Source organism: Larimichthys crocea, chromosome X (genome assembly GCF_000972845.2).
Source record: "Larimichthys crocea isolate SSNF chromosome X, L_crocea_2.0, whole genome shotgun sequence".
Lineage (NCBI taxonomy): Eukaryota > Metazoa > Chordata > Actinopteri > Sciaenidae > Larimichthys > Larimichthys crocea.
In genome coordinates this window covers 34,284,312-34,295,192 of record NC_040020.1, presented here as the reverse complement: position 1 = coordinate 34,295,192, position 10,881 = coordinate 34,284,312, and the positions used below count along the sequence as shown (strand labels likewise).

The 10,881-nt window shown below is 38.8% G+C and overlaps 1 protein-coding gene across 1 annotated transcript in view; it reads left to right on the top strand.

The window, feature by feature from the left end:
• The first annotated feature begins 309 nt into the window (after positions 1-309).
• The window catches only part of LOC104925397 (complement C3-like), a 30,360-nt gene continuing 19,788 nt past the window's right edge, over positions 310-10,881 (top strand). The window contains exons 1-19 of the mRNA XM_027282993.1: positions 310-444; positions 2,649-2,841; positions 3,004-3,166; positions 4,148-4,236; positions 4,445-4,533; positions 5,477-5,559; positions 5,649-5,736; positions 5,985-6,087; positions 6,208-6,328; positions 6,561-6,676; positions 7,097-7,243; positions 8,062-8,146; positions 8,233-8,327; positions 8,419-8,604; positions 8,782-8,937; positions 9,015-9,144; positions 10,130-10,198; positions 10,459-10,659; positions 10,748-10,868. Coding sequence (XP_027138794.1) covers positions 368-444; positions 2,649-2,841; positions 3,004-3,166; positions 4,148-4,236; positions 4,445-4,533; positions 5,477-5,559; positions 5,649-5,736; positions 5,985-6,087; positions 6,208-6,328; positions 6,561-6,676; positions 7,097-7,243; positions 8,062-8,146; positions 8,233-8,327; positions 8,419-8,604; positions 8,782-8,937; positions 9,015-9,144; positions 10,130-10,198; positions 10,459-10,659; positions 10,748-10,868 — 2,312 coding nt within the window. The 5' untranslated portion in view covers positions 310-367. The remainder of the gene's footprint in view (positions 445-2,648; positions 2,842-3,003; positions 3,167-4,147; positions 4,237-4,444; positions 4,534-5,476; positions 5,560-5,648; positions 5,737-5,984; positions 6,088-6,207; positions 6,329-6,560; positions 6,677-7,096; positions 7,244-8,061; positions 8,147-8,232; positions 8,328-8,418; positions 8,605-8,781; positions 8,938-9,014; positions 9,145-10,129; positions 10,199-10,458; positions 10,660-10,747; positions 10,869-10,881) is intronic.

Genomic DNA, 10,881 nt, shown 5'->3' with positions numbered 1-10,881 from the left:
CTCCTTTCACCCTTCTCCAGCTTCTCTTTCGAAGGTTGCAGGTGGAAGTGGGGAGGCTGATTCTGGTGGCTTCTTTTTGGCCCCACATGCCATGGTTCTCAGTGATTCCACAACTCTTGGATGGCATGCCATGGAAACTCCCACAACGCAGGGATCTGCTGTCCCAGGCGAACAGAACCCTGTTCCACCCCTTCCCAGCAGGGCTCAGGTTGGTGGCCTGACCCCTGAGAGGGACAGGCTCCTGGCTCTAGGTCTGGCCTAGATCCAGTGTTTAGTTTGTCCTCCCACCTCCTGTACTGTCCAGGCAGTGATATAAGTTATAAGAGGTAAGTTGTTGCATAGTGAGAGTACTACATTGGCAGCAGATATGGGATCCCGTAGGAGTACCCAGCTGTGGCTGCTGGTCTTTTTGGCCTTTTTCTCTGTGGCTGATGTATATTCAGTGTAAGTAGACCTGCCTTTCCTGTTACTTTATTTTATTTCTAATTACTTGCATGATCTTCAAATGATCCAGATCCACTTAGTTAGTCTTGATGACCAAAATTAGGTCACACTACTTTTCTGTCTCCCTCTCTAACAATAGGCTCATTGTGTAAAGCCACACATGCAAAATATTAAATTCATAACAGCCATTACCTTTTAAATATAAATGCTTTTATTGACATTTTTATTGGAAAAAAACTAATCAGGAACAGATCCCATCACATGCAGCTCATGAAATGTCATTCTCAAACACATTCACACCACAAAGCAGAACAATTCCTGAATATGATGTAGACTTCTTAGCGCAACTGTTGTTGCTGAAATTAGTTTTTGATTGAGTGACTGTAAGTCTCCATACAGAAACAGTTTCAATTGATGCAATTATTCATGCAATTCCTATTTTTGTCTTTATTGGCTTATGAATGACAATTAATTATATCATTAATTTTGAGGGCAGCGATGCAGTAATGTTATTTAATTATACAACGTATGAAACGTAAATGTGTTTGACTGATATATGGCAGTTAAGTAAAAACTGTGATGGGAGTGACATAAAAACCAGAGATTGTTAAAGAGTTAGAAGATTGACAATATTAGTTTTATTCAGTCCCATTTCACTTCTGTCTTACACAATGAGCAGCTGCAGTCCTGTTTGCAGTTTTTGTCACAAAGGTCTAGGTGCTGTTTTCTCTGCAAATATGCCAGTAAATTGATCAAACTGTTGTCGGGAACATAGTAAATCATTGCACCAGACACAACGAACAGAGTCCAGAACAGTTATGAAATGTTGTGTCACACCGCGGTGAGGTCAAGCTGGGTTTTTGTTATGTCTTGTCATTTCCTGTTTTATTTTGATAGTTAACTCTCCTCTCGTTTCAGGTCACTTGCCCTTCCTCATGTGTCACCGGTCTGATTGTCTTCCCTGCCCTGATTGTTTCCACCTGTTCCCCATTACCCTGTGTATATATTGTCTGCGTCTCCCTTTGTCCTGTGCCGAAGTGTTTCGTCTGTCTCAGCGTACACCCAAGCCTTTGTTCCTAAACCATAGTCATAGCCTTGCTTTTGTGATCTTCTTGTTATTCCTCGTAAGAGTGATTTTTCGTTGTAATTTTGTAGCTTTAGTATTAGCATCATAGTTCCAGAGATCTTTTGTTTCTTTCCTCGTCAGAGTGATTTTCTGTTGTATTTTCTTAGCCTAGCCCTTTTTGTTTCTGAAAGATTAGCTTAGAGTTTTGTCAGAGCGTCCTTAGTTTATGCCCCTTTGTTGTTTTCCTCGTAGAGAGTGATTTTGATTTTGTTTATTTTGTGATTAACCTAGTTCAGCGTTTTTCCTCTTCGGAGTGATTTTTTGTTTCTCTTTATTCAGGCCTACTTTTATAGCCTCATTCTTTCGAGGGTTATTGAAGACCCAAATAAAAGCTTCTATCCGCCTGAACTCTGCATCTGAGTCCTCATTCGAGCCCCGGCCTGACATGTTGATTCTGTGCTGGATCTTAAATAATCAGTAGATCACTTTAAAGTCTAGTCCTTACAATCATTTCCCCAAAGCCTTTCACAAATATATGAGGGCATGATAGTGCCTACATTTTGTGACAATAAAAAACATCTATCAGTCTGATGAAGTTGTCATTTCCTATGCATTTCATGCCCCTGTAGCCTTGTGGGACTTCTGTTAAGTGGGACATGGAAGTTAATGTCACAGCACTTATTCTTAAAGACTTCTTTTTGATTTATTGTGTCTACAGTTGTACCTAATATGTAAGTCACACTGGACAAAAGTGTTTGCCAAATAATAAATTATGTGTACAGTGGTCCCTCATTTATTGCGGGGGATACATTCTAAAAATAATCCGCAATAAACGAAATTCGCGAAGTAAGTTTTACAATTATTATACATGTTTTAAGGCCGTAAAACCCCTAACCACACACTTTTATACACTATTCTCAGACAGGCATTTTTGTACAATAATGTACTCTTCCTACCACTTGCGTAATCAGGATGCAGAACACAATGCGCGTTCATACTGTACAGTACGCTGTAAAAAAAGTATGCAAAATTACACTAAAAAATCCACAAAACAGCGAGTCCGCGAAAAGTGAACCGCGTTATAGCGAGAGACAACTGTATCCTCACCCTCCATCTGTCTCTCCCCACTGTTCTACAGGGAGGTGATGTCCGCCCCCAACGTGTTGAGAGTAGGAACACAAGAAAACATCTTTGTAGATTGTCAGACCTGCAGCGATGGAGACACGGTTGAAATCAAAGTGATGAACCATCCAACCAAAGACATAAGTATCACATCCACATCTGTGAGCCTTACTGCGACAAAGAAATTCCAGGACTTAGTACAAATTAAGGTAATGTAGAAATACTAACATATACAGTATGTTGCTGTTACATGATGCCATGGCCAAAACATAAGTTGTAGTCTTATTAGTTGCATCTGCATCTATAAATCCACTTGACATACCCTGCTCCGCTCTTCATATACTGTTTGTGTCTCTTCATACTGGTTTCAGATCCCTGCTGGTCGCTTCAGTAAGGATCGCAACGTTAAGCAGTATGTGTACCTGCAAGCTAAGTTCCCTCATGTCGAGCTGGAGAAAGTCGTCTTAGTGTCCTTTCAGTCTGACTACATCTTCATCCAGACTGATAAGACCCTCTACACCCCCAACAGCAAAGGTACACACAACATCACTGCTGAGTACCCATGTAAAGTGTTTCTTCCTTCAAAGTTTTTGATTGTTTTGTAGCATAAAAGACAACAGCATTTTAGAAAACAGCAACATTCCCTTATTTTCAAAAGTCTAAACATTACAATTAACTAGACAACAGCAGCTTTCCACTAGGGCACAATAATAAATCTAGTCTGGCTTTATACACTCCCTTTTGGCTTTTTCTCTGGAACAAGGGGTATGTTGGTGATGTATCTCTTTAGGATAAAAGTAAAGAGACCACGTGACTGAATCAACTGAATTGATTTCAGTTTAGATTTATTACCATTAACAAAATGTGCAGACATTTTGCCACGTCTTTGTCGTCTAACTTTTAAAGTAAAAATGTAAGGTGAGCATATATTCATATAGTAAAGTAACACTTCTTAGTCATAGCCTACATAAGCAAACCTTTTATAACTATATCCTTTACTCATAGACCAGAGGACAAGCAACAGAGGAGGGATTCCTCTCCCACAACATGACAGACATGCAATCGTGTTTCAGATAAATTACAAATATATATGAAGAATTGATCTGGCAAACGTTGAGCAACCTCAGGTGAAACCAAACAACCTCCACTCCAGCAGACTGGGAAGAGTTCATAGTCCATAGTCCATATTTAGGCAGAGTTTAGGCAGACATGGATGTAAACTGCAACTTGACTGGTTGGCAGAGGCATACAATCAGGCAGTAATTCTGGTTATATATTTATATTTTTAATATAATCAATCTTAAAGGCTGACCATCCTCTGCTTGCCCAAAAAAGTCAGACTTCCCACCCTTCAGAAAGAAATAAAAGAGATAGATAAATAAGATGTACAGTACATGTTACATAAGATAAGAAACCACTAATATATTTATCATAATTAAGTGACTGTGATGAAACATAAGATGGTGCCTTTTCTCTCCCTCTTTCTCTCTGTCTCTCCCATTTTCTCTTTGGCAGTCCATTACCGGATTTTTGCATTGACACCTGGCATGAAGGCCTTGGATAGGAATGTGGATACTGATGCTTATGTTGTCACTGAGATTGTGGTATTTATCCATCATAAATACAGCATTGATAAACAGGTCATATTATACAATTAGGTGTCAGTGCATATACACACATATGCATAGAGCTGATCAGCCATACAGGTAGACAGAATATGATGCTTTAATCATTTAAGGAAAGTTTACTTGTACAATTTGTAAACGGGTGACAACTTATTACCAGTGACTGCTATATACTGCTTTTTTCTAGAACCCTAATGGCATCGTTTTTTCACTTGAGCAAGTCTCTCTGACGTCAGGGATGCATTCTGGACAATACAACCTCAACGAAATTGCCAGGTCAGTACTTGAGTTTATTTTGTAGTTTTGTCTGTAGTTTATTACCTGCTAAATAAATTGTTTAGTAAACAATGTAGTTTAGCTAGTTTCTCTTTGTTGCATGGATGAAGGGATGACAGGTTAACAAATCAAGGGCACTGGTAGTACACTTGACATGGCACTGGTAGTACCGGTAAAATGATTTATTGTTGCATCTAAAGGTTTTAATTAGCACTAAACCAAACAGCTGTATCAGCTACTAACAGGCCACAACATAAAGCAACTGTACAGTGAACTATAAAATCAACCTTAACTCAGGATTGATTTCTTTTCGCCATAATAACACCTATGTTAAATTTATAGGTAGGCTATCAACGCACAACTACGGCATGTCTTCATCCAAGTATACCCACTGTGTGTAAAGATGCATGACTTATTCAACAAAGGTTAATTTGGTGAAGAATGAAATGCTATTTCCATATAATTTAAGATAATTTGACAAGTGTTAGTTGCAGACAAAAACACAGATCATGCCATAACTAACCCCATCCCAAATAGTGTTTTGGTTGTGGGTTGTTATGTGGGATTGTGTTAGCGACTGTAATGTAACTGGAAATGAATGCACACACTTTAAAATCACATCCATCCACCTGATTTTCTTATGCAATGATCTGCCAAATACCACTGTAGAACTAACCTATACAATCAACAATTTACATCTTCTAAAAACTTTTCAATCAATCACACACCAACCTTCTCCCTCTGGCTTAAAAACTAGGTAGTTCACTTCATCAGTGCATCTGTGTGCACAAAAAATGTACTCCTAGCCGCTCCAAATCATATTTGGTTAGATAAATGTATGTAAATAGCCCAGAGTTAAAGTCATCAATTTGATAAAAGAAAGGGATTTCCTTCTGCGTGTGTGTGTGTGTGTGTGTGTGTGTGTGTGTGTGTGTGTGTTCAGTCCTGGACTGTGGAAAGTGGTGGCAAAGTTCCCCAGCACCCCAAAGCAGAGCTACTCTGCAGAGTTTGAGGTCAAAGAGTACGGTGAGTCACTGTTATTTAATACATATTACAACATTCATTTACTGTTCATCTAGTGTTGGACACACAACAAAATGCACTTCATTTTTCAGTGTTGCCTTCTTTTGAGGTGAAACTGGCAAGTGAGGATTCCTTCTTTCATGTCAACAGTCCAAATATCACCATCAACATCAAAGCTGAGTATGTCAAGTTTTATATTTGATTAATTTGAAGTATAGGTGCGCTCAGATCTTGTTCTGGGGCTCTTTACCTGTTCTATAAGGCACATGCTCAGATGTTTGGATGGTAAGATGTCTGAATTTGTATGACAGTGATATCACTTTAATGTTAAGGTATCATTCAGCAATTGAGAAGTCTAAGGCGTTGCTGGAATGCGCTCTGCTTTGCTTCATTGTGGGCTTAAACATGTACTTCTCTTGTGATTTTAGATATCTATTTGGGGAAGAGGTAGATGGGATGGCCTATGTCGTATTTGGGGTTATGCAAGATGATAAAAAAAACAGCTTTCCAAGTTCTCTTCAGAGAGTGGAGGTAAACCAATACTTACATACATACATGCATCTCTGGAACTGCAGATATATTTCTAACATTTGGTGTCCACTTACTTACTTACTGTATATCAAGAAACATGTTTGCTTTTTGTCACATTAGATCAAGAGCGGTATTGGATCGGTCACACTGCAGAAAGAGCATATCACACAAATCTTCCCAAACATCCTCGACTTGGTGGGGAGGTTTATATATGTGGCTGTCAGTGTTCTGACAGAGAGCGGTAAAAAAGGGGCGACCAGGGTCAGGGTGTCCGATCATTTTTTTAATCATACTGATTCAGCATGCTCAAATGAAATATTGATGTCACAAATTTCCCAAAGATGAAAGAAAGAAAACAAAGACATTGTATTTACATAAGTATATTATGTATTTGACATAAATAATTCAGAAATAGATAAGAAAGATTAATTAGGTATTAATTAGTTTGTGCATGTGCATATATCTTTGCATAGGTAGTGAAATGGTGGAGGCAGAGTTAAGAGGTATCCAGATTGTCACATCACCGTACACTATCCACTTCAGGAGAACGCCCAAATATTTTAAACCAGGAATGACCTTCGAGATTCTGGTAAAGTACACATTTACTTTTGTGCTTATGTAAAAAAAAAAAAAAAAAAGTTGATTCATTAGTTTAGTTTTTGTGGGCCCTGACAAAATACTATTGTAGTAGTCAATCCAGAGTTTGGATCAAGCTGATCTTGTTACTGTTTCAGAGTCAGCTATATTGCCAAGGGGATCATTATTAAATGATTTAATGGTTATTAAATGGGATATTAAATTAATGTAGCTTAATTATCCAAACTTGGCTGTTTACATTTTCATCATAAAAAAAAAGTATTTTGTAATAACCACCACAATATGTAATCATTTGGTATAAAATGTGAGTGTTATCACACAATAAAGTGAAAATTGCTTACATTTAGTACATAACACAGTGTTATTACATGGACTTTTTTTTACTGTTATCCTATTTATTTTTCAATGACAGGTCGAAGTTTTAAATCCTGACGGCACTCCTGCACCACATGTTACAGTGGAGGTAGATCCAGGCAAGCAGCAGAGCACCACCTCACCTAATGGCATGGCAAGGTTTATCATCAATACAGATGAATCGCCTGCACCATTATACATTACTGTGAGTGTCTAAAGTTCTTAGTTTTTTTTACAAGCATTTTATACATCATTGACAGGTGGTTGACAATTTTTTGTTTGTTTTTTACTCATACAGAATGTATTGTCAAAGGCAAATGTGATTCTTAATTGCGGTTTATTTATTTCCAGCATCGTTTCCCTGAGTGTCTTTTAGGGGGGGTTTATTAAGTAGCAGTATGTTGAACTCTGTCAGTCACTGCAATTAGACCCAGCAACAGAATTATTGGGAAGGGGAGGCATTAGATTATGGGGTGAATACAATTTCAAATCAATCAATCAATCAACCAACCAATCAATCAATCAATCAAATCAAATCTAGGCCTACTGCATGTGTTGCCTACCTGTAGCCTACAGTCTTACAGACATAATTATGTAAATTAAAGAACAGCAATTAACATTTCTGCGATTTTGCAATTGCATAAGATACTGGGATGTTGCACTTTCTTCCCATGCTGCAATTTCAGCATTTAAAAGGATTAAATAAAACTATGTATCTGCACAGACCAGCTTAACAACATCCCAACCCAATCCGAATCAAATTTGCAAAAAGGTAAATATACACAGTTAGCCTGTGAATGTCTGTCCTAAAGCTGCTTACGTCCTCACATTCACGCAGCTACAGCTGTACGTAGGCATAGGCGAAAGGTACTAAACTTTTGTTAATTTGAAATTATTTGAGAACAGGGGCATAGATCAGCGCCACGGTCTAACTGCAATTATATTTTAAGGAAAGAAAAGAAAGTTTCCATGTACATCATTTTAAATAACAGTATACATCTGCTAACCTCTGTTTAATTGTAGGCCGATGTTCCTGGTATGAGCCAAGCATCAGCCAACATGGTGGCTCACCCATATACCTCCAGCAGCAGAAGTTACATCCACATAGGTGAGAAACATCCTGAAATAATGATTGTAGTGACAGTGACAAACAGTGTTTTAGTTAGCACTAAATGTGCAATGCCATTATTCCAGGTTTGGATCAAGCTGACATAAAACTAGGAAGCCATCTAAAAGTTTCCTTCTACCTCAGCCAGCAGAATAATTCGCAAGGCAACACTACATACCTGGTGAGAGACACCTGTGCATGTGTTTGTTTGTGGACATGCTTGAATATGTATATATGTATATAAATGCTGATGTGCTAATCTGTATCCCCAGATCCTCAGCAGAGGTCAACTGGTGAAATATGGCCAATACATGACAAGAACTCTGACAGCCATGACATTGTTGGTTACCAAAGAAATGTTGCCATCGTTCCGCATCGTAGCCTACTACTTTACAAAGAACAACGAAGTGGTAGCAGACTCTCTTTGGGTGGATGTCAAGGACACCTGCATGGGCTCGGTGAGACACAGAAGACTGACATAAAAGATAATAATTGGGAAAACCAATGCACAAACTTAATATAAAACTTAAGTTTGTTTTTTTCTAGAGATGCAAGTATGCATATGGGTTGCTTTTATATGCTTGTTCTAACAAATACGAATCTGTCTCATTTGTTGCCCTTACTTCCTCCTTTAGTTGCAGCTGGAAGCAATGACAGCTGCACCATCTTATAGGCCTGGTAAGATGTTTCACCTGAAGGTCACAGGGGACCCTGGAGCCACTGTGGCACTGGTAGCAGTTGACAAAGGCGTCTACGTCCTCAACAACAAGCACCGCCTCACCCAGAAAAAGGCAATTTTTTAAAATTCTCTTTAAAATGATTTGAAATGGATATGTTAGTGTGTGTTTATGATTTCCACCTTGCTTAGGTGTGGGATCTAGTGGAGAAGTCCGATACAGGCTGCACACCTGGTGGAGGGAGGGACAGCATGAGTGTGTTTTACGATGCTGGACTGTTGTTCGAGTCCAACACGGCTTCTGGGACTCCCTACAGACTAGGTGTAACCTTTTTATTCAAGCTCACATCCCTTTCCCTCTTCTGACTAGTGTGATTCCAGACATGTATTATGTCTTAATGATGGACAAAGCAGTCTATTCAGTGCACTGGATCACTAGAATCAGATTTGTTCACAAGATAAGTCAACTTGTTCAGTGCTTGACTAGAGCTCCAACTGCATGGTCTCACTCACTGAAATGAAACATGGCCAAATACTCAGTTCAGGACACAAACTAAGAATCTGTTTCAATAAGCGAAGAATTTTCAATCCTATTTTCAAAAGAAAACTGCCCTACAGAAGTAACATAGAATTGACTGAAATAACACACATTATAAATAGAGAATAGTAAATAAATAGTCACCTGAATCTTTTAGGCTTTGTTTTTTGATTGTCAGGTCATCTGATACAGCAGTCCACCACTATCCTTCTTGGTCAAATAGCCCTTGCATAGCCTGGAGGTGTATTTTGGGTCATTTTCTTTTTGAAATGGAATGGCACGTGTTGCTGCAGAATGCTATGGTAGCCATACTGGTAGTGTGCCTTCAATTTTGAGTAAATCGTCAACAGTGTCACCAGCAGTAGTACCTGCACATCATCACACCTTTCACCTTCTCTGGGTCTTATAAAGACCTGTGTCTTTTTGAACCAAAATCTAAAATTTTGAAGTATGTTCACGAATAAAGTTCACATGTTGCTTAGTTTAGGGTTTAATCTGGGCTCTATCACACACAAATAGATTTAGCTCCCTTTCAAAACCTGCAATGCTAATGAAACTTTCTCAGTCCTTAACCATGCTCGGGACACAGAGCCACAATTTCTCTGCTGGCTTGCAGTTACACTGCCACACCCTGTCACAGTTTCAAACCAGCCAAGTTACCATACTCTGTTTTTTAACAGTATCACATCAATGTATACTAAGTAGAACACAGTTTAAAGTTTAAACATGTTGGGTTCTGTTTCTAAGCTATTCTGTTTTGCATTTCCAGAATATATATGTCCAACTCCCAGCAGGAGGAAACGAGCCAACAATATACTGGATGTAAGAACGAGCTTAGGTAAGAATCACACCACAAGGGTTCCAATCTGACAAATAAGCATTTTAATTAGATTATTTCTTTGACTGTGGCGTTTGGTATCTTGGTATCTCACTGGGCACCAAGGTTAGATTTTGTGCACCCAGCACCATACAGTTACAAAATAACCTAAGTGCTTATGTACACCATGTATCACATAAAATGGAAATTTCCATTTCTATTCTTTTCAATTTAGAAATGTTTTTGTTTTCGCATTCTTCTCTACCCTCTCTTCTTTTAAGTGAGTCAATTTGAAGAAAAAATTGAACGTCAGTGTTGTTTGGAAGGCATGAGGGAAACCCTCCTCTCATACAGCTGTGAGAGGCGTAGCGAGTACATCATAGATGGTCCAGACTGTGTCAACGCCTTCCTACACTGCTGCAAGCAAATGGAAATCCAGCGAGCTGAGAGGAAGCATACTGAGGACCTCATACTGGCACGCAGTAAGAGATGGGGACAAGGGATGGAGTGAAAGGCAGCATTGGTTACTCATTGCCACTCATTAAAAAATATTTTTGTATGACACTTTAGGTGAAGAAGATGAAAACATTTACATAGACAGCAATACTATTGTCTCTCGCTCCTCGTTCCCTGAAAGTTGGCTGTGGACTAAAGTTATGCTGCCTTCTTGCCAAAAAAATTCACTAAACTGGTGAGTCAACTGA